We start from the raw sequence: 23,978 nt of genomic DNA on the forward strand, positions 1-23,978 counted from the left end.
TACAGCCGCCGGGACAGCATTGTGCGGGTCCTTGTCTCCTGGATGCCCAAAGAGCCTTGGTGCTTCTGGAGTCATTGGTTCTTCCCTCAGGATCTCTGGGAAGGGCCTCTCCTGGCACACCAGAGCCATAAAGGGGGGCCCACGTGCACGTACACCCAAGTGCTTAATAGCCAGGTGTGGCATCTGGTTAATGCTGTGGCTCCTTGCCTAGCACAGGACAGGGCATGTAGTAAGTGCTCACAGTCACCTAACAAATATTGGCAAACCTACCGTTAACTTTGGGAGAACAAAAGAGTGAAAAAGAGGTCCCTGCTTTCATGGAATTAATAATCTGGGTAGAGGGACTACAGATAACTACCCCAAATGAATATCTAACTATAAAGCAGTTCAGTGCCAAGGAGGAGCCTGCAGAGCAAATCATAGGGGCTCTGACCAGGCCAGGGCAAGCAGATGGTCAGCTCCCACCTTCACCCCAAGCCCAAGCCATCCCTCTGAGCTCTGCTCTACCCAGAGGCTGGGGATCTGCACAGGACTTGAGGGCTGTGACTAGGATTTCTCCTCACCCAGACGCTATGCTCCCCGTGTTAAGGCCAGGGTCTTGTTCCCTGTTCCCCATTCTCCCCTGAGGCCCTTGTGTTTGGCAGGCAGTCAGGTTGGTTTTAAGCTAAAGGATTCAGACAACTAAAACTTTCGATAATAAAGATTTTATAAAAGATTCAGACAACTTCCAAGATTGAGAGAAGAGACTCAATAAAGAACCCCACCACCAAACCTTTTTGTTTGTTTCCAAAAAAGCAGTTTTGTCCACAGAAAGCCCAAAATAAGTTCCAGAACTACCCCCACCAATAGCATTTTTTGAAATGTAAACAGTTTATAAAATATAATTTATTCAGAAAATATGTGTTAAGAACTTAATTCCAAAAGAGTGAACGAGCCCAAAGGCTAAGCAGCACAGGGTCAGGTGCTGAGAACTGCCAGCAGGATCAGGCTTTGAGGGAAGGCCCCATCAGTCCTACCAAGACAGGGCTGCAGGCATAATGAACCCCTATGAGTGATGGAGGTGGACCCTCCCCTCCCAGGCTGCCCAAATCCCCTCTGTGTGTTCTTGGTCCCAGCCAGGTTAGCCACTCCCCCATGAACCCACAGCTGTTAACTAACACTGTGCTACCTCCTCCCAAAGCAAATCCATTTACACACAATGAAAGAATCTGTTATCAGCAACAGTAGTATTTAGTGCAGCAACCATGACCTTGGTCTCTCAAAGTCCTGCATTACTGGTTGTGAGGCCGCTTGGCCACTGGCTCTTCCTCCTTCTCCTGTTTTAGCCATCGCTCCAGGAGTCCAGCCCCTCCTCTCTTGGTAGGGAATGGGCTCTTCTGCAGGAACTGGCTGGACCACTGGGGCACATCTGGCTCTGCCTTTTGGGGTGTTTTGGGGTCTTCCTTTTTGGGTGACTTTGTGGCCAGCCACTGCAACATCTTCTGGCTGCTGCCACTTGCCTTGAACTCCTAGGGAAAAGATGAAAAAACATTTAGCTCAAGCTTTTGGGAAAAGGACAACTCCAAGGGAAGAAACAGGGGAAGAGGCATGAGGTACTGACCCAGATTTATAAATTGTTACTAAGGGCCAGATAGGACCCACTAGTCAGGAGTGGGAAGAAAGGAGCAACCGGGTGTACTCCAAGGGGAGTAAGGGTAGGGAGTAGCTCTTAGAGAAGGCTTGATGGAGGTCTGTGTGGCCATTCACAGCAGAGCACTGACAGGCATTCAAACGTGCAGAGAATGAAGCATTCTCAGGGAAAACAATGTAATTTAGTGGGACCAGGCAAAGAGTTGGGAGATGAAGTTGGGGAGACAGGGCTTCAAATAGCCTCCAAGATTAGAGATTCAGCCTAAACCTGAACAGGCTGTTTCCCTACCATGTAACTTCTCTGCACAGCCTCTCCTGGCCCAGCACTGCTCTTCTGCTTCCCTTAACTGCACCCCAACCCAAACTGAAGGTTCTGAATTCAACAATGCTACCTCAGCAAAATGTGAATTCTTTTGGTGTAAAGACCACGGCAGAAACGGGGCAGTGTCTAGTGCAAAATGAATCATTTTTAGAGACATCTAATTTTAAAAAAAAAGTATCAGGGTTGCATGAGTTTGCAGATAAACGAGACAAAAGAAAAAAGATGACACTGACTATGGGTATGGAAAACTTAAAAAGAAAAATGGGGGGTGCTCTTGCAATCATTGTCCTTAAGACTCCTCGGCATTCTAAGATGCCTATTCTGGGAACACTCGGAGCCATGTCCTGCTTCAGATCCCTCTATGCACCTAAAAACAGCGGGAGCCAGCTTTTTGCTTAGAGCTCCTTTTCCCACTGCAGGCCATTTGTTTGTTCAACTTCTCTTCAAAATACATCTTCAGGGTCTTTACCAACTCTAAGAAGTTAACTTTATAGAGTTACCTATTTATAGCAAATAGTCTGAAGGGGAACAAAGATTGGAACTCCTCCAACTTGTGGTTGGGAAAGCAGAGATAAAGTGAAAAGATACCAAAAAAATCACAGTTAGTTCTGGACAGAGATACAATATGGTCAAGGGCTCCTTTTTCTTTCTCACAATCACCCTCTAGAGCAGAAGCCCTCAAACTTACCAGTAACTTATTATCAGACTCACCAAAGAGCTTCTTAATGATAGAGAAATCCAAGTTCAGTCCTGAATAGTGGCTGACTCAGTAGGTACAGATAGGGTCTAGCATTTACGTTTGAAAGAGCTCTCCTGAGGACTCTGAATTACAGCCAGCTTTGAATCACTGCTCTGCTCACCCTTGCCATGAATAAGGAATGTGAGTTTTGGGCGGTGGCTCTGACTGTAAAAAGCCATATCCTAAAAGAAAATGCTAAACTGAGAGAAGACAGAAAGCTCAAAAACGACTGTCAGAGTCACAGACCCCTACCTTTTTGGCCTGTAAGTCAACAGCAGCCAGACACTCAGGCGTGTTGTTTCGGGAGTTGTTCACCACGGGAGAGACTGGATGGAAGGTGATGTTTTCTGTGGGGTGGATTAACTTCAGAGCTTCCTGAGTTGAGACCTCACCAAAATCAAGCCATTTAGAGACTGCCTCCTCTCCATCTAATATGGCAGGCATCCTAGCCAGTGAGGTCAAAACATTGGTTAGAAGAGACAGAATGAAGGTAGGGAGTGAGACTTTAGTTAAGAGCACAAATCATCCCAAGGAGAAGCTCGCCCTGCCTCTGTGCCTTACATGCTGATTGTTGCCATGTGCTCCCTGACCACGACTTGACAGAGCACGAAATTCAACACTAGGAGAGCCATCTTATAAAGTTTTATGGCAATGACAGGGAACAGTAATTATGACTGGACCCAGTGCACTGAATTGTACACATTAGCAAACTGGTGACTTTTCTATGATGGCCCAGCCTACAATTAAAGGAGAAACAGGTCCTGAAAAACTTGTCTATCAACAATAATCTCGTCTTACAACCTATGACAGATTTACAGTAAGAAAGACCTATGCACATAATTGTGAACAAAAGGAAGCTATGCCTCAGGAAGCAAAGAAGCTAAGAGCCATGACTCCTGGTACCCAGGAAGATGCTAGGACAAAATCCTTTGTTTAGCTTCCAGTTTTATGTCCTACAACGCAAAGCATGGTACACACTTCATTGGGGTGGCATAGTTGATTTTAGGAGATAAATGCATAAATATCCACTTCACAATAACTCATTAAGTTGCAACTCTTCCAACACACACTTCCACAAGCAAACTATGGGTCTTTTTAAGGTAAAGTACCATTATTTATTGCAGTATCTATGTATTTCGAAATCACCTAATACATAAAACTGTGGTAATTTTTAATAGATTTCTATTTTATTACTGTGTCACTGACAAAGTTTTTAAGTGGAGTCCTCTTAACCCCTTTTCCCATAAAGTCTGTCATTTTCATTATACAATTTTGCATAATATGGTGATTTTTAGGAATGCATGTCATGTTATAGCCAAACTGACTGTAATTATATTGGTGAGCAACTGTCCTAGTTTCCTACTGTCTAAATTTGTGCATACAGCCAGGCCGGCACAGCTCAGTGGTTGAGCACTGACCAGGAAATCACAGTTCAATTCCCAGTCAGGGCACATGCCCCGGGTGTGGGCTTGATCCCCAGTGTGGGGTGTGCAGAAAGCAGCTGATCAATGATTCTCTCATCATTGATATTTCTATTTCTCTCTCCCTTCTTCTCTGAAATCAATAAAAATATATTTAAAAACAAGAAAAAAATAAGGACCTGGGGGACCACAGCATTTAAAAAGTAAATAAATAAATGCGTGCATACAGCAACTTTAAATTTCAAAAGCTACCTATCTAAAAACAAAGAGAACACACCCTTCCCTGAATCCTTTTGGATCCAGGGATAAGTATGACTTGCCTATGGTGGATGTCATTCAAGCCTTTGCAGGAATCCACTGTGATGATGGTGTAGGAGTACAGGCAGTCTCCTCCCTGTGGTGGCTCCCAGCAGTCAAAGATCCCAGCCATTGTTAGTAGCCTCCAGTTGTCCCAAACTTTCTCCCAGTCCTCAGGACTATTTGCAGCACCTATGCTGCCTGACTGGAAACAAAATACATGGGCAGATTAGATACTCATCAGCCTTCTTTTACATGCAAGTTGGGTACTACTCCAGACTTAAGAGCATCGCAATCATTTTAGAAGTCATTTAGCACATACCTTATTAACTCAAAGGAAAGAGGATTGGTGGCAAATACTCACCAAAGCTATAAATTTATGGTTATTTCAATGCTTTCAGAATAGAATTTAATTCCTTCATTAGGCTTTCAGGCCTTCTAGTCCATCATTCCAGCTTTCGCTTACAATGTTAATCTGAACCAAACCAAACTGTTTGTAAATGAAGCTATCATATAATTTTGTTCCCACTGTCTTGCTGAAACAACCTTCCCCTGCCCAAAATGTCCCTCCCACCCTTTCTTATCATGCCAACTCCTACTTGCTATTTAAGATTCAGGTCAAGGCTTAGAATACAGAAAACTAGAAAGAGTGTCATCTTCACCTTAAATAATAAGAAAAAAGACTAGATAATAGACCAAATCATAACTTTTCTTCAATTCATTAGAGAATTGAGGTCACAGGGCAACCAATTAGCCTAAACTTCATAGAAAGACAGGAATCTCTGTGGGGAGATGAGACATAAGCACTGGCTTACCAGTGGCAACAGGAGGAAGGCAAGTCCTTCATACAGCAGATATGAATTGAGATAAAATTATTATCAAATTGCTATATGCAGAGTGTGGGCTAGCCTGAGAGTACATGATCCCTGAGAGCTACAGACATTAGGATGTTTGCATCAGTTTGCATATTCTTTTTTTAAAAAATATTTTATTAATTTCAGAGAGGAAGGAAGAGGGAGAGAGAGACAGAAACATCAATGATGAAAGAGAATCATTGATTGGCTGCCTCCTCCACACCCCCTACTGGGGATCGAGCCCGCAACCCAGGCATGTGCCCTTGACTGGAATCGAACCTGGGACCCTTCAGTCTGCAGGCCGATGTTCTATCCACTGAGCCAAACCGGCCAGGGCTTGCATATTCTTCTCCACATACCTCCCTGGGTGCTCATATTCTTCTCCACAGACCTCCCTGGGTGCTCACAGGAAAGACAGGGAACAGGTCAGGAGACTGGAGAAAGTCTTTCCTGCTGGTGCATGCCTGCAAGAGGGGAGCTCTCTTGCTTCAGGAAAGGCATAAAGCTTTACCTGATCACTTTTCCACTAAGGAATAAAATCCTTAAGGGGTCAGGGGGAAGGGTAATAAACCTGATCACTTTTAAGATACAGGTAAAGATTCATGGAGGCTGGAGGATAAAAGAAAAAAAAACCCAAACCCTCTACTCCTCTGGGGAAGGAAGAAGATCACTGAGAAAGGCTGAGCCTGAGAGCTAGTGGTACAGTTCTGCCTAAGAGTGAGACTGAATGAAGACAACAGAGAATACTCCCCCTCCCCTTCAGAGTAGCAGTACCAAGTGGCAAGCGACAGCCGTCTAATTCTGGATAAGGGACAAGAGCATGGGAGATCCTCTCTAGGCACAGGCTCAGAGGGAAATATTACAGCTGAAGGGAGCAGAGCTATTGAGAAAAATCCTCTGGAAAATCAACTCTTACTCTAAACACAAGGTGACACCAAAAAATTTTACAACCAGTGGTGAACAAAGGTAATCATAACAACAAAATTCAAACCCAGTTCAGCTGACAAGATCCACTCAATCTCACATGGTAATGGCCTAATAGAAGGATAAGTGTATCCATTTCCAGGCATAAATATTAATTATCTCAGTTTCTATGTTACATACTATGGCAATCAATCAAAATTTACAAGACACAACCCTGGCCAGGCACTCAGTTGGTTGGAGCATCGCTGTGATACACCAAGGTTGCCGGTTTGATCCCTTCATCAACCAATGAAGGCATAAATAAGTAGAAAACAAATAGATGTTTCTCCCCTCCCCCCCCAATTCAATCAATCAATAAAAATTAGCCCTGTGGTGTGACTTAGTTGGTCAGAGTGTCCTCCTGTGTACCCAAGAGTCACAGGTTAGATTCCCAGTCAGGGACATGCCCAGGTTTTGGGTTCAATCCCTTTTGGGGGTGCATGTGGGAGGCAACCGATTAATGTTTCTCTCTGCCCCCTCTCCCTCTCCCTTCCTCTCTCTCTAAAATCAATGAAATGGCCCTAACCGGTTTGGCTCAGTGGATAGAGCGTTGGTTTGCGGACTGAAAGGTCAAGGGCATGTACCTTGGTTGCGGGCATATCCCCAGTAGGGGGTGTGCAGGAGGCAGCTGATCGATGTTTCTCTCTCATCGATGTTTCTAACTATCTCGCTCCCTTCCTCTCTGTAAAAAATTAATAAAATATATTTTAAAAATAAATAAATAAATAAAATAAAATCAATGAAATGCATGTCCTCAGGTGAGGATTAAAAAAAAAACACGACAAGACACATAAAAAAGCTAAAACAAAGAAACTAAACAACAACAACCAAGCAACTGCCAAAAGATATAGAAATCAACAGAAGCAGATTCAAGAGATCACATTTCCCAAATGCTGTAAATATCAGGGAATTTAAAATATGTTAAAGGCTCTTGTAGAAAAGGTGGACGGCAAGCATGGACAGTTTGGTGAAATTAGAAAGAATCATAGCACAGACAATAGGGTGGTGAGGGCCTGCAGAGGGGTGGGGGGGGGGGGGAGATGGGAGCAGGCTGGAAGAGGTTAATAGGGGAAAAGGAGGACCTATGAAATACTTTCAACAATAAAGATTAAAATAAATAAAAATAAAAAAGGGGCACCTGCTAAGTTACTGACGGATGAGATAACATTGCTTTCAAATGGCTCAGAAAAAACAACAGATAAATAAAATGAAACTATATTTTATCAATTCATGAAAATAAATGAAGGATCTGAAGCTGTTAAAAAAAAAAAAAAAGCACAGGTCATTAAAAATTCCAAACTAAAACACAAAGAAAAATTAATGAAGCATACAGAAAAGAACAATATCAAATAATCTAACACACCAGAGGCCCGTTGCACGAAGTTTCGTGCAAGAATAGGCCTTCCTTCCCCTGGCTTCGCTCCCGGCCACCCGGGAGCCTGCAGTCTTTGCTCCCAGCCAGAGCACCGCTCCTGTAGCTCCCTTCGCCCCCCGCCCTCCCCCTCATAGCAGGCGTCCCACCCTGCCTGGCTGCTCGGAGCATGCATATGCAAATTAACCTGCCATCTTTGTTGGTTTAATTTGCATATGCATTCCTGATTGGCTGATGGGCGTCATAAAGGTACGGTCGATTTGCGTATTTCATTAGTGTAGCTGCGTAATTAGAATCCCAGAAAGAGAAAAGAGCCCAGCCCATGTGGCTCAGTGGTTGAACATCAACCTATGAGCCAGGAGCTCACGGTGCGATTCTCGATCAGGGCACATGCCCAGGTTGTGGGTAGAGGGCTTGCAGTAGGCAGCTGATCAATGATTCTCACTCATCATTGATGTTTCTCTCTCTCCCTCTCCCTTCCTCTCTCTGAAATCAATAAAAACATATTTTTAAAAATTTTCTAAAAATAGTGGTGATGGTTGCACAACTTTAAATATATGAAAAAATCAGACTTGCATAATTTTAAAAAGTGAATTATATCTCAATAAAGCTATTAATTAAAAAAAAAACTCTATGAAGGCCCTATCCAGGTAGCTCAGTTGGTTAGGGCATCATCCTGGTACGCCAAGGTTGTAGGTTCAATCCTCTGTCAGGGCATATACAAGAGTCAACCAATGAATGCATAAATAAGTGAAACAACAAATTTATGTTTCTCTCTCAAAATGAATAAAATAAAACACTCTATGAGGGAAGAAAAAAATGTCCTTCTTTAGATTAGTTCTCTGTATCTTTCTAAATATTTACTGTGAGTGCTGCTGCTGATACCTTTTCTGTTTTGATTTGGGGGAAGTAGATGAAGTATGGCTGCCTGTGGCTTGTGTTCTGACATCGCTGCCACTCATAGAATCCATCTGCTAGAACAACACAGCGTCTTCCCTTTCCCAGAGGCACCTGAGGGAAAATGAGAGTAAGATATGGTCTTAGTGAAAGGATCACGTTTTATGGATTTGAGTTAAAATTTTATGTCTGCCTGGTGGTGTGGCTCAGTAGTTGATCATCAACCCAGGAACCAAAGAGGTCACTGGTTCCGATTCCCAGTCAGGGCACATGCCCAGGTGGCAGGCTCGATCCCCAGTAGGGGGTGTGCAGGAGGCAGCTGATTAATGATGTATCTCTCTTACCTCATTTATGTTTCTATCTCTCTATCCCTCTCCCTTCTTTTCTCTCTAAAAATAAGTATATACATTTTTAAAAAAAATCCTGGGTCTGATTTTTAGCCAGTTTGGCTCAGTGGATAGAACCTCAGCCTGCAGACTGAAGGGTCTGGGGTTCGATTCTGATCAAGGGCATATGCTCGGGTTGCAGGCTCGATCCACAGTAGGGGCATGCAGGAGGCAGCCGAGCAATGATTCTCTCTCATCATTGATGTTTCTATCTCTCTCTCCCTTTCCCTTCCTCTCTGAAATCAATAAAAATATGTATATTTTTAAAAATCACCCTAGCTGGTTTGGCTCAGTGGATAGAGCATCTGCCTGTGGACTGAGGGGTCCCAGGTTCGATTCCGGCCAAGGGCATATGACCGGGTTGCAGGCTCCATCCCCAGTGGGGGACTTGTAGGAGGCAGCCGATTAGTGAGTCTCTCTCATCATTGATGTTTCTGTCTCTCTCTCCCTCTCCCTTCCTCTCTGAAATCAATAAAAATATATTTAATAAAAATAAAAGAAATAATCTTGGGTCTGCCAATGTGTGATCTTAGAGTAGTTATTTTTCTGTACCTCAGTTTTCACATGTATAAAGTCACCCTCACACAGATGTTGAAAAGATTAAATGTACACAACAGCAATAGCTCTCTAACAAATAGGCACTTGTGGTAGCTGGTCTCCAAAGTTGGTTCCCCAATGAACCATGCATCCCAGTATTCATCTCCCATGTAGTTCCCTCCCACACTGATTCTATGGGCCAATAGCGTGCCAGAGAAGTGATGCTATATGACTTCCAAGGCTAGGTCACAAAATCCTGCAGCTCCTGCCCAACTGTCTTGAATCGTGAGCTTTGGTAAGCCTGACGCCATGTAAGAAGCCTGACTACCCTGAAAACCCCAGCTGGGCACGAGGAAAGGCTTTCAGTTGTTCTACCCACCCCATCTGGGATGTCAGACGTGGGTAAAGAAGCTATCTTAGCCCTAACCGGTTTGGCTCAGTGGATAGAGCATCGGCCTGCGGACTGAAGGGTCCAAGGTTCAATTCTGGTCAAGGGCATGCACCTTGGTTGTGGGCACATCCCCAGTAGGGAGTGTGCAGGAGGCAGCTGATCGATGTTTCTTTCTCATCGATGTTTCTAACTCTCTATCCCTCTTCCTTTTCCTCTCTCCCTCTCCCTTCCTCTCTGTAAAAAAATCAATAAAATATATATATTGGGGAAAAAAAGCTATCTTAGCCCTAGCTGGTTTGGCTCAGTGGATAGAGTATCGGCCTGTAGACTGAAGGGTCCCAGGTTTGATTCCCGGTTGGGGGAACAGGCCTGGGTTGCAGGCTCAATCCCAAGTGGGGGACATGCAGGAGGCCGATCCATGATTCTCTCTCATCACTGATGTTTCTCTCTCTCTCTCTCTCCCTCTCCCTTCCTTTCTGAAAAAGTAAAAAATAAAAAAAAGAAACTATCTTAGACATCCAGCCCCAGCTGTCATCTGATTATAACTACACAAGTGAAACTGTCCACTTGAGCCTAGTCAACCCACAGAATATAAGAAATAATATAAATAGTTGATCTGTTAAACCACCAAGCTTTGGCATGGTTTATTACACAGTAATAAATAAAACAGCATTCAACACTTTGGGACCTTAAGAGAGGTTCCAAAGAGAACCTTATTTTACTTTGCAGGTACATAAGGCACTAATAGCTCTGTTCATAAAAATACCTTTCTCTAGCCCTGGCCAGTTTGGCTCAGTGGATAGAGCGTCGGCCTGCAGACTAAAGGGTCCCAGGTTCGATTCCAGTCAAGGGCATGTACCTTGGTTGCGGGCACATCCCCAGTAGGGGGTGTGCAGGAGGCAGCTGATCAATGTTTCTAACTCTCTATCCTTCTCCCTTCCTCTCTGTAAAAAATCAATAAAATATATTTTTAAAAAACGTTTAAAAAAAAATACCTTTCCCTAGATAAGCTACCTACCTTGAAGGACCGTTTCTCCATTATGGTATCACTACGGCAGTTGCTCGTGTTGAACTGCAGTTTGGAAGGATCATCTTCTTTGAACCAAGATGGGACCAAGCCCCATCGCATAGGAGCAATGATACGCTCTGATGAGTCTGCACCCTGCCAAAGGTTAATAAGACCCAGTGAGGAGATCATAATAAAATTTTAAAAACCAAGTTTAGCATATGCATTACATTACTATTAGTATCAAAATACAAAGAATAGAGAAAAAATTAAAAGGGAAAGATTCTACTTGAAAACCATTTTAGTAATTTATCATGATGTAACTTGTGTTCTTTAGCATTATATTTATGGGAATGTAAAACACTCTGCTTAGGTAGAATCGGGGATATAAAGAGATTCTGTTCCTACAAACATGTAATTAGTGCTTATTAAGGAATGTACTTAGTTTGTCCCCTTGTAAGAAGAGAACATAAGTATGTACACAAAATTTTCCAGATTTCTACTTGTGTCTTTTTCCCTTACTGATTCAATTGTGTATCTTTTCACTGTCATAAAGCTTAGCCACTATATGCCTTATATGTTGAGTCCCTCTAAAAATTTCCAAATGTGGGGATAGTTTTGGCCCCCAACACATGGTTCTTACACTTTTTTTGGCATCTGGCCCTTGAGAATTTGATAAAATTTACAGATTGAAGTGCACATACACACTATTCTGCACAGCATAGTACGCATGGAAGAAACCAGTGGTAGAGAGTGCATTTTCGGTGCTACTACAATAGTCCAGGGATCTGATGATAAGTAGCTCTGGTGACAGTAGTGAAAATAAAAGACATCTAAAAGATAGAAAAATGCAACTGTGGTGCAACTGGAAAAAGAAAACAGGGGTGATTAAGTTTTCAGTCCCTGACGACTGAAATAATGATGCCACTATTGAACAAAAATTCTGAAGGTTTGATTTGGGGAAAGGTCACATGTTGAGTTTCTGATAATAGTGGCAAGTCTAGATGTGGCAGTTTAAATAAATGGTTGAAAAATCTTTACCATTTTCCCCCTTAAGAGCTGGAGTCTATGTTCCCTTCCCTTGAATCTGAATGGGCTGTGACTCGCAGGGTGTGGCACAAGTAACACTATGATTTCTAAGGTTAAGTCAGGAAGTCAGCTTCCTGCTTATCTGCTGAGACATTGCTTTTGGAACTCTGAGCTGCCATGCTGTGAAAAAGCCCAGGCTGTGTGGACAGACCACATGTAGGTACTCTGGCTGCTAGCACAGGTTAACAGCCAACATCAACTGTCAGATAAGTGACTGAAGATACCCCTGGATCAGACGTTTGCAAACTTTTTTTTTAAAATAAAAAGCCAGATATTAAATACTTGTCAGGCTAGAAAGTCTCTGTCACAACTATAACTGCTGTTATAGGGACAAAGCATTTATAGACAATAGATAAATAAATGGATATTGCTGTATTCCATATAATTTCATTACAAAAATGATCAGAGGGCTTTAGTTTTCTAACTCCTGCTCTAGATGATTCTAGCCCCAGATTCCAAGTCTTTTCAGCTGAGACCCCAGTCTTCAGGGAAGTGACAAACAATATCTGCAATGCTTTGTCTTAATTTCTCACCAGTGAACATAATAAAGGTTTGGCCCTGGTCGGGTAGCTTAGTTAGTTGAGAGTGTTGTTCTGATATGCCAAGGTTCCATCCCCAGTCAAGGCACACACAAGAAGCAACCAATAAATGCATACGTGGAGCAACAAAGAGATGTTTCTCTCTCTCTCAAATCAATTTTTTAAAATAATTAAAGGTTATTTTAAGTCACTAGCATAAAATTCAAATAGAGCTGTTTACCATGTCCAAAAAGCATGTAGAATTAAACTTAGGAGAGATGCAGCATGAGAGAGAAAATGGGTCACCAAACTTTTTCTGTAATGAGCTAGATAGTAAATAGTTTTTGCTTTGTGAGTTCATATAGTTGTTGCAATGACTCAAGCAACTAAACTCTGTCACCATTGGTAGTGAGAAAACAGCCAAAGAACAATGAATGAGCTTTGGTCTGATCTAATAAAACGTTATTTGCAAAAACAGGTAGTGAGCCAGATTTGGTCTGAGGACCATAGTTAGCCAACCTCTGGTACAGAGGAAAAAATAAGGCCTCTGTAAGACTCAGATTAAAAAATTCCTTCACTGTTACTTACGAAGTTGGACTAGTTTCAACTTCCTGGACCCTCAACTTTCCTTTTCTGTCAAAATAGAATGAACAATACATGCCTTGGAGAATCATTAAAATGTGTGGCATGGAATACACATACAAATTGCAGTGTAGTATTTTTTTAGGTCAGAATTATAAAGGTGACTTAAAGCCATTAGGATAAAGTTTCTAAGGGAGTAAATCAAGCACAGGATTTAACCTGGAGGTACAAAAAGAGAATAGGAGAAATGAGGGGAAAGTAGAGTCCAAGAAAAAGTACCTAGAGAGAAAAAAGTAGAATGAGACAAGTCAAAACAGGACTCATCAGTAGTGGTGTCTCAGAATTAAAGCTAACCCTTCCACCTTGCTCTTGATAAGATCCTGTCCTGTTTCTTTCAAAATCTTGTCTGAATAGTCAATCCCTGTCTATACACATACTTCATTCTCACTATTCATGACAGGTTCTACAACACTGCTGCAAACCCTGAATCAGCAAATACCGATCTGCATCTGCTGCTCTTAGGGGAAATGCAGGGCTTGTTTCCCATGAGCCAATGGTGACAACATTTTCATCAACTGATTAATATGTCACCTTGTTTAATGTGTATTTCTGTTCAGACACTATTTCATATATTGTTGATTTATTAATGTTGAATTCATGACCAACAGCACAGTAAATTATGCTGGAATGAAGCTTATCTAACACATGTATTTTCTCTGTAAGGCATATTACAATCTTCTTACATTTGGGAATACTAGCCAGCAAGCACTCCAGGACTATGCCTGGGAACAGTTTTAAACAGTGAAATCACAAATGCATAAAACATAACACTAAATGGACTGCAAGAAGGATACTTGTTTATAATAGAAGAGGTGAAACAAGAAGGTAGAGCTACATACACACACACACACAGGCACAAGAAGGTAGAGCTTCATTTTTTGTTTTTTAAGAGCTTTGTCTTATTCAATCAGGTGACTCAAAATTTCACCACCTGTATTGTCTATGAACGACAAATATACCCATGTTTAAAAGTAACATAGTATATTTAGAGGTTTACAAATACATTTCAGCAAGTAGGCAAATTTGCAAACACAGAGTTTATAAATGAGAATCAATTGTGTGTGTGTGTGTGTGTGTGTATTTTCCTCCCTTAAAGACAGAGGCAGCCTAGGTAAATTGTGTGGACCCCGAGAAAGAAGGTATCTACTAGGAAAGGCTCCCAGTGGCTGAGTTCAAATTTAAAAAACAGAGCCTTGCAGCCATTCTACACAGGGGCCTTTCACACAAACTTCACTTGAGAGAAGCCCACGCTAAGCTGCCTGCCTGTGTTTCGCCATCTGAGCCAATCCTCATGAAGGAGTACCTGGAGCCTCAGCCTTCGGACTGAAGGGTCCCAGGTTCAATTCCAGTCAAGGGCACATGCCCGGGTGCAGGCTCGATCCCCAATAGGGGCATGCAAGAGAAAGCTAATTAATGATTCTCTCTCATCATTGATGTTTCTCTCTCTCTCTCTCCCTCTCCCTTCCTCTCTGAATTCAATAAAAAATGTTGTTGTTTTTTTTAAAAAGGAGTACGTGGAATCCTCTTTTCAACCAATCAGACTGAGAATTTCCAATCAGCACTGTGCAACTATATCCACCTTCTTTACCCACCAATCAAAGCAGTTCCATTCCAACCAATCAAGACTGTCTCTTTTGGACCAACTGAACTGTGAAGATTTGGCATCCTCATTTGCATGAGGGCAGATCAATCAGGGACCAGTAGCGGGGACTTCTTGTCTACTTAACCCATTGTATGCCATAAGCACCTGTAGACTCAAATAGCAGACCTTTCCCACAAGCCATGCGCGTCTATTAAAAAAAAAATAATGTTTTCCCTAAGTGGCAGTCCCAACCACTTTAAAATCATTTTTTGTGAGAATTTTCAGCTGAAAATATTCAAGAACACCCGAATTGTGAGTAATATATTTATTTTTATAATGTTCATTGCAAATTGATTTTTTAAGTTAAATTCAAAATATCATGGCGTGTGGGGATGGTTTTCATTTTGGACGTGTGGCAGTTAACTGGTTAAGTTAGCTCCTCTCTGGCTCTAAAAGCACACTTTCTCTTTCCACCAAAGACTGAAGATTGCCTTTCCCTGCCTGGAGTTGAAACACCAAAGATGAAACACTGAAGATGTCTTGCTGGAGCAGACCAGCTAAGAACAGAGCAGAGCTGTCCACTTGGAGAGGAGCCTGGCCCCAGGACCACCAAACAGCCTTTTCACAGACGTGCTGTGTCATAGTTGAGCTGTTTGCACTGAATAACATTTCTTTTTTCACCACACCCCAAATCGGGGATTCCGGTTTGTGTTGAATTAATACCAGTGACCTCTGGTTGACAATTGTATGCCAAAAGAAAAACAAAACAAAACAATAAGTGTGCAGTATAATTAAATTAAAGAAAACCCTGGAAGAAATGGTAGGTTAGAGGATGTAAACCCAAGTGTTAATCTCATCCGGGATAGGAAGAAAAAAAAAAGTGTGAAAACACAGAGCCTTTGTAAACCTAACCCTAACCCTCTCTTCCAGAATTAAATGTGCCTTCCAAGCAGAAGGGACCCCTGCTCAAAGCAGAATGAGAATAAAATAAATAACATTATATATGGCCAAATAAATGATGTCTCATCCGAAATTTGCAAGACAATACTCTTAAATCTGAGGTTCTCAACATGGGGCAATTTTGACCTCCACCCACCCCCACCATCATCACCACCAAAACCTGATACAGGTGGGGAGAGGGATGTGCAACATCTAGTGGGTATATTTGACATTATCAGGAGTTGTTTTTGGTTGCTATGATCTGGGTGATGCAACTGGCATCTAGTGGATAGAGGCCAGTGATATTGCTAAACAATGCACAGGACAGCTTCCCACAACAAAGAATTATCCCACATAAAACGTCAATACTGGTAGTGCCAAGGTTGAAAACCCTTACTCTTTTTTTTTTTTGAAAACCCTTACTCTTACAAATCCCAGTGATCACCTAACGAGTGTGTTCATTGGATAATTGTAAAACAAACCCAAACATGAAGCCGCCCTCTACTTGGAACAATGAATAAAAAGTGGCTGCAGCCAGGCCAGTGTGACTCAGTTGATTGAGCACTGTCCCATGCACCAGGAGGTCGATGGTTTGATTCTTGGTCAGGGCACATGCCTGGGTTGTGGGCTCCATCCCTGATAGGGGGCATGCTGGAGGCAGAAGATCAACAGATGTTTCTTTCTCATTGATGTTTCTATCTCTCTCTCCCCTCCCTTCCTCTCTGAAATCAATAAAAACATTTTAAAAAAAAAAAGTAACTGCAAAGCCAAAATACTGAAAATATTGCTCAGTATTACTCATCTTTCCTCTACATTTTTGGACTTGTGACCAGAACAGCTTGTAATCCTGAGGTAGGTAAATGAAAGAGGAAGTAATTTGCAAACCAGTGGTTTCAAATGTAAATGTTGCAATCTATACATATGTACTGGCCGTTGATGATAGGGATTTAATAAACTGCTGAAATGATTCTAATTTTACTTTACAATTTACAGGTTTGAGAAAAAGCAAACCTCAACTATTTATCAATTAGGAAAGCCTAGCAATCTTAAAATTTATTAGAGATGTGGAGTCAAAACACTACATCAATAAGCAAATTCATACCACTGACAGAAAAGGAGGTCTAAACTTGCTAGGGCCTCCACGTTCCCCATTCCTAGTTCCGGGAAGCATTTACTCAGTGGAGTCAGTGGTCTGAACCTTAGTCCCAGCTGTATCCATCACTAACTGGGTAACCTTAGACAAGTCACAATCTCTCTACACTTCTGCCTTAACATCTGTTTAACAAAATTATTCTTCCAGCTAACATTCATTCTATAATTCTAAAGAGGTAGTACCAAAAAACAAAACAAACAAAAAAAAACACACACCCACAAAGCTGAAAAAGAGTCTCATACACTTAATTCTTCTCTCTTTCATTTCAAATTATACCTTCTTTTAAAACATGTTTTATCTCCCAGTCAAGGTTCATTTTATTTTGATTATCCTCTCATTAAAAAAAGCTTCCTTAAATGGTTTCCTAGAGGAAGGGAGAGGGAGAGACAGCCAGAAACATCAATGATGAGAGAATTATTGATCAGCTGCCTCCTACATGCCCCACACTGGGGATCGAGCCTGTAACCCCAGCATATACCCTGACTGGGAATCGAACCATGACCTCCTGATTCATAGGTCGATGCTCAACCACTGAACCATACCAGCTGGGCAAGAATAAACTATTTTATGTAAATGGCTTCATTCAATCAAAAAGATAAATGTTATTAGGTTATTTCAAAATAATATGATCCCTATAAGGTAGAGATGAGTCTTTCTTTTTTTTCTTTTTTTGAGATGAGTCTTTCTTGACTACCATATTATCACAAGAGTTCTGAAGAGTATGTAGCACTGGTATAATCAGCTTGATAAAGTGATTTAAGCATTATGGATCAAACAGAATAAAAATCCAGCATGGAAATAATCATGTTTTTAAAACATATCAGGATATTTAATATTTAAATTTAAAAAAAAAGACACAGAGAAACTATTAACTTCTGGAATGAAGCATTTTTATCAGATGCATGCTTATAATAAAAATAAAGCAAAGAACAAAAACACGATTATAAATTATTGGTCACTCCAACACTACAATAGGTGAATACTATAAACACAATGAATGCAACTAAACTTCAGATAACCAAACCAAATACATCTAGCTTCAATAAAAGATAAACATAAAAAGACTGAAAACACAAGCAGAGAGAACAGAAACTTCAATGTTCAAGAAACATCAGAGGTGTTTTAAGTTAGCTAGTCTTAATCCTGCCTGAGGCCTAGAGATTCTGATTCAACATGACTGGTAAGGGGCATGGAAACCTTATGATTATTTAAAAAGGAAAAACATTAAATATATATTTATGGAATTCTGAGAGGAAGGGAAAGGGAGAGAGAAGCATCAATGAGAATTATTGATCAGCTGCCTCCTGAGCCACACCAGCCGAGCAAAGAAACAAAATTTTTAAAACCTCACCTGAGGATATGTTTATTGATTTTAGAGAGAGAGGAGGGGAGAGAGGGAGAAAGAGAGAAACATCCATTGGTTGCCTCCCATGCGTGCCCCTACTGTGGACTGAACCAGCAACCTAGGTATGTGCCCTAAGAATCAAATCTGCAACCTTTTTGACATATGGGATGATGCTCCAACCAACTGAGCCACCCAGCGAGGCCTTCTTTTTTTTTTTTTTTAAGATACTCAAATGACCCTGATGATCAGTGTGGTTGGAAAGATGCTGTCTTTAAAAAATGTATTCAAATACAAGGCTCATGTAAATTGGGCATGCACTAAGAGTAGTGTGCCTTGTATAAAGAAGGCTCTTAAATTGAGCCTGAAGAATATGAATCATCTTGCAAGACTCAAAGATACCAACAAAACTCCTTTCAGAGAGGCCCAGAGTGGTTCTCAACTGGGGGTCAAATAAAGGCTGGTTTTTAAATATCATCTCAGAGACTGCGCATACACCAAACCAAATACAGTTAACCCCGGAACAACACAGGTTTTACCTGCATGAGTTCATTTACATGCAGATTTGTTTCAATAAATACTGTAAATGTACTTACGATTTTCTTAATAGCATTTTATTTTCTCTGGCTTACTGTATTTTAAGAATACGGTTTATAATACATGTAACATGCAAAAGTATGTTAATCTACTGTTTATGTTATCAGCAAGGCTCCCAGTCAAGTGTAGGCTATTAGTCAAGTTTTCGGAGAGTCAGAAGTTATATGAAGATTTTCAGACTTTTGCAGGGGTGGAGGTGGGGGTTACTGGCGACCCTACCCCCCCCCCCCCCCACGGTTCAAAGGTCGGCTGTGAAGCCAATACGATGCAGATAAGCCAATACGATGCAGGTAAAGAGTTAACGGTGCAGATGAAGCGTTACCTTCTCGAAGTGCAGCCGCGACAGCAGCACGGGGCTGTCGGACTGCGGGCTCTTGTTGTAGGAGGGCCGGTACCGGTCGGGGTCTCTCCACTCCGGGAGCCGGGGCTGGCCCCGCCGATCCCGATAGGCACACGCTCTGGTGAGCGCGTCTCTCGGCAAGTGGCAGGACGTGCGCCCACACATTCTTCAGCGCCGCCTCTCCGCCTTCGGAGCAAGAACACCAGGAGTCCTGAGCCACGAGCCCCTCCCTCTGAGCGACTTCTGTCCCCTCTCCCCCTTCCGGGGTTAACCGGGGCCTCACACCAGGAGCCGCCGCTCACCTCCACGCCGGCGGCCGGCGGCCGGCGCCCGGGGCCCAGCCCTGTAGTGTCCAAGCTCGGCCTCTTCCCGGTCCGCGGCTCCTCCGCTCCCAGGAGCAGGGACCCCCAGGCCGCACCAGCCCCGGCGCCCAGGCTGGGCACCAAGGTGGCCTAACGTGGGCGCCCCCAGGCCCCTCCGCGCCGGGGCAAAGGTCCCGCCCGCGCCCCCTCCCCCTCCGGCCGCCCGCGCCCCCTCAGCCCCCGCACCGCCTCACCCCGCACCTCAGCCCCCGCACCGCCTCACCCCGCACCTCAGCCCCCGCACCGTCTCACCCCGCGCCGCCTCACTCTAACCGGGCCTGGCCTCCCGCGTCGCCTCACCCGCGGCCGCCCCGCCCGGCCGCAGCGCCGCTCTCCGCTCTCCGCTCTCCGCCGGCCCCGCTCACACTCCGCGCCGCCTCGCGGCCCCGCCCTCTGACGCACCGAGCCCCACCCCCAAGTCGAGGGGGGCCCCGTGGCGCCCCAAAGCCCCGCAGTCCAGGCTTCTTTCCCTCCCCCCTCGTGACGAGAAGGTGGCCCTGGAATCTGAAGCTCTAAAGCGCCCGGGAGACCAAGGCTGCCTTCGGGGACTCCTGGGTCCTCGCGCTCCTGGAGATGGACTTTCCTCCACGTTGGACCCGCAGGACCAGGCTCCCCCCGCGGCGGGCAGACCCTGGCACCGTCCCAGGGAGCCTGCAGTGCCCTTGGTAGCGCAACCCTAACTCCGGGCACCAGGTCTTTACAGGGGTGAAATCAGGACATTTTCTTTACCTCACAGTCCTAATAACCGCCTCAAAGTCTGGGGCAAAAGTGGACCATCACACAAGTCACTCACTTCGGCGGGCACCGGAATGCACCTTACAAGGCCCTCACCTTCACCCCATCTGAATCTCTAAGGGGGAGGGCCTGGGTTTCTTTTTAAAAATATTCTTATTGATTTCAGAGAGGAAGGGAGAGGGAGAGAGAAACATCGGAGTCATTGATTGGCCGCCTCCTGCATGCCCCAAACTGGGAATCCAGCCAGCAAGTCCTGTTGGGAATCTGGGGGAATCCAACCGTGACCTCCTGGTTCATAGGTCAGCGCTCAATCACTGAGCCAGGTGGGCTGGGCTAAAGATTTTTCAATTGATTATTTACAGAAGGGAGCGGGAGAAACAATGATAAGGTGAGAGCAAAGAACATGGATGGGCTGCCTCTTGCACGCCCCCACCCAGGGATCCAGCAGCAACCGGGGCATGTGCCCTGACCAGGAATCAAAGCAACAATCTTTTGGTGCAAAGGATGATGCCCAACCGAGGCCCCTTTTCGTCCACAGCCACACCAACCAGAGCTGTCCTGGATTTTTTAAAATGGGCTTTGCAAATATATTTCAGTCACAAAGTTGCTAAACCACCTGGCTTGAGTTTACAAATGCAACTAAGGTGGCCTCTGAGCCTGCTCCCTTGGGCCATAAACCAGGGATTTCTGCCTCTGGAGCTAATAGAGAGTGCTGCTGCAGGCTGTTTTTCCTTTCTGTGCATTCCCTGAATTGGACTGAAGTGGGAGCAGGCAGACCCCAGCACACACTTCAGATGTTAGGGACACCCAGGTCATCCATCCAAAACCCTCAGGGGCCTCCATCCATCACCTAGAAAAAGAAGGTGGTTGTGAAAATGCAAAAATTAAGTGCTTGAACTCAAAGCCTGTCAGCTGCTGTCATTCCCTCAGCAAACCTGCACTGCTCCTGCTCCTGAGTGTGGGGCTTGGACAGAGATGAGTAGGAGAGGGTCCTGCCTCATGGTAAGAACAGCAGCCAAAGGTCTGTGAATGCAAAGAGGGCAGAGTAGGTGTTCTTGGTGGTAGGGAGGCCTAGAAGGGAAAGGTGGAGCCCCTTAAGCATGAGTCAACAAGAAGTAGCAGTCATTCAATAAATACATACTCATTTATTTATAGGGATAAGCTGGTTTCTTTGGGGATAAATTCAAGAGATGCAAGCATTTTATTAATTTGTGATATCCTTCCTTGGCAGGCAGGGCAGCAAGTTCTAGGATAAACTACTAAAATGATCCTTAAAAAAACAAAAAGTTACCCCCTAACAGTCCTGGGGCAAAAGTAAAATAAAAATAAAAAAACCCACCCCAATGATTCCTAGTTGTTTTTGAATACAGAAGCTTAGGATGGGGTTTCCACTGGATACACGAGGCAGGTGCAACTTCTGCGTAGTGTTGGGGGCAAAGGGTGGGAGTAGGACCTCAGCCAACAGATGCCAAGATGATGTCTACTGGCAGCTCCTCTGAACTTCTGGCTGTCACCTGCATTGTAACCGTGTCCAAAAGCAGCAGCCGGGAGCGCACAAGGATGTCATGACCACCCCGGAACACACCTAGAAGGTAAGAGAGAAACAGGTGTGTAAGGCAGAGGGGGCGGCAGAGGCTATGCTGAGGTGGCATTTGCAGCAGCTGATCAAGGCCGCCCTGGGGTAGTGAAGTGGGAGTAGGGCTGGGACCAGGAAAACTGGACTGAAATGCCTGAGTGACACCTTGCACACATCACTTTAACCTCTCCAAGCTATAGTATCCTCATCCAGAAAGTGGAGGAAAGAATACTAACCACATTTTAAGTTTCTGTCAAGATCAAATGAAATAATGGACGTATAAGGGTGTACCTGGTATCACTGAGGCTCTCACATGTTGGCTGAATGTAAGAGCACAGATGAAGGGACAGCCCCGCCATGACAAAACCGCAGAGCAGGTGTCTGCAAGACCCAGGGGACTGGGTTGCTTCACTGTGGCCGGAAACATGGGCTTGGGGCTGTCAACTGTGAGCAGGGCACTGGAGCAGAGCTACTGTTTATAAACACTCAGAAAAAAAAAAATCTCCAATTTCCTTTTGTTCATTGATTTAGGTGTGATAATTGTATTATCCACCCCCCCACCCCCCTTTAGAAAATCTCTTAGAGGAACATAGAGCTACAGGAAGATTTACATACATAATGATATATCTGTAATCTGCTTTACAATACTCGGACAGGGGAGACAATGGTAGGGATATAGATGCTATAGTTGTTGAAGCTGGAAGAAGAGCACATAGGTGTTCATTACACCATTCTATTTTTTTTTTAATATTTCTATGATGAATGCTTGAAATCCCATTCCTATTGGAAAATTAGGCAAAGAATATGAAAATGATTCACAAAACAGAAAATAAATACAAATGGTACTTCACATTTGAGAAGAAACTTAATGTCATTCAATATGCAAGAAATGTAAAATAAAACTACACCAAGATACCATTTTCCATCCAGACTGGCAAAGGTCATAATGTAGATAACACACTGCATCAGAGTGTGGAAAGAAAGGCATACAATTTCTATGAAAGGTAATTGGAAATATTTATCAAAATGAGAAATGCACTTTGACCTCAGTGCACACAAGCCAAATAAAGTATGTGGGTGTACACATGTGCATGTGTGATTATTCACTTTAGCAATGTAATAGCAAACACTGGGACATTCTAAATATCCATCAATATAGGCTGGTTCTATAAAATATGGTATGTCCACACAATGGAATTTGAGGCAGCTACCAAAAAGAATGAGGATTCAGTTTGGAAAGATAAAAAAGTTATGAGATGCATGGTGATAATTGCACAATAATATGAATGTACTTAATGCCACTGGACTGTATACCTAAAAATGGATAAAATGGTAAATTTTATGTGTATATTTTACCATAATCTGAAAAAGAAAATGAGGAAACTGTATTGATAGGGAAGATTTCCAAGATGCACTCTTAAGTAAAAAGTAAAAACATTTGGCCGTAGCTCGTTTGGCTCAGTGGATAGAAGGGTCAGGGTTTGATTCCAGTCAAGGGCACATGCCCGGGTTGCAGGCTCCATCCCCAGTAGGGGGTGTGCAGGAGGCAGCTGATCAATGAATGTCTCTTATTATTGACTAGAGGCCCAGCGCACATTTGTGCACTGGGCCGGGGGGAGGGAGGGGTTCCCCCAGCCAGGCCTGTGCCCTCTCGCAGTCCAGGACCCCTCAGGGGATGTCTGCCTGCCGGCTTAGGGGGATCGGGCCTAAGCCGCAGGTAGACATCCCTCTCGCAGTCCAGGGTTCTCACAGTCCAGGGCTCTTGCAGTCCAGGACCCCTCGCTCCTTACCGCCCACCTGCAGTAGAGGCGGGAGAGGCTCCCATCACCGCTGCTGCGCTTGCCAGCCATGAGCCCGGCTTCTAGCTGAGCAGCACTACCCCTGTGGGAGCACACTGACCACCAGGGGGAAGCTCCTGCGTTGAGCATCTGCCCCCTGGTGGTCAGTGCGTGTCATAGCAACAGGTCGTTAGACCGTTCGGTCGATTTGCATATTAACCTTTTATTATATAGGATGTTTCTATCTCCCCCTCCTGAAATCAATAAAATATATATATATATAAAATGTAAAACCATTTGCACATAAACATTTGAATAAAAAAGGGAAATATGTACATATTACCTTTTATATCCATAAAATCACTGAAAGACATACTGGCATAGTTTGTAATAGTAACAATGGTTGCCTGTTGGAAGGGAACTGGAAGACTGGCAGCAAAGGTCGGGATGGAGACTTTTCACTGCAGGTCTTTTTTTTATTTTGTGAATTTTCAACACCATGAATTTTTCA

The 23,978-nt window shown here is 43.6% G+C and overlaps 2 protein-coding genes across 6 annotated transcripts in view; both read right to left on the reverse strand.

The window, feature by feature from the left end:
- Positions 1-647: 647 nt before the first annotated feature.
- HMCES (5-hydroxymethylcytosine binding, ES cell specific) lies at positions 648-19,743 on the reverse strand. 4 transcript variants are annotated; one of them, XM_079784369.1, is made up of 7 exons: positions 19,679-19,728; positions 18,999-19,202; positions 10,827-10,970; positions 8,483-8,608; positions 4,432-4,613; positions 2,943-3,135; positions 648-1,508 (listed from the first exon to the last, which is right to left on the reverse strand). In XM_079784369.1, exons 2-7 carry the CDS (start codon positions 19,179-19,181, stop codon positions 1,272-1,274), a joined length of 1,065 nt encoding a protein of 354 aa, XP_079640495.1. In that variant the 5' UTR covers positions 19,182-19,202; positions 19,679-19,728; the 3' UTR covers positions 648-1,271. The 4 variants fall into 4 exon arrangements, with proteins under 4 accessions (XP_079640495.1, XP_079640494.1, XP_079640492.1 ...); XM_079784368.1 differs by having other exon boundaries at positions 19,652-19,724; XM_079784366.1 differs by having other exon boundaries at positions 649-1,508; positions 19,631-19,743.
- Positions 19,744-21,237: 1,494 nt separating this feature from the next.
- The window catches only part of COPG1 (COPI coat complex subunit gamma 1), a 28,987-nt gene continuing 26,246 nt past the window's right edge, over positions 21,238-23,978 (reverse strand). For both annotated transcript variants that reach the window (XM_079783579.1, XM_079783578.1), the window contains exon 24: positions 21,238-21,698. In XM_079783579.1, the coding sequence (XP_079639705.1) occupies positions 21,568-21,698 (131 nt within the window). In that variant the 3' untranslated portion in view covers positions 21,238-21,567. The remainder of the gene's footprint in view (positions 21,699-23,978) is intronic.

This window comes from Cnephaeus nilssonii (assembly GCF_951640355.1).
Source record: "Cnephaeus nilssonii genome assembly, chromosome: 11".
Lineage (NCBI taxonomy): Eukaryota > Metazoa > Chordata > Mammalia > Chiroptera > Vespertilionidae > Cnephaeus > Cnephaeus nilssonii.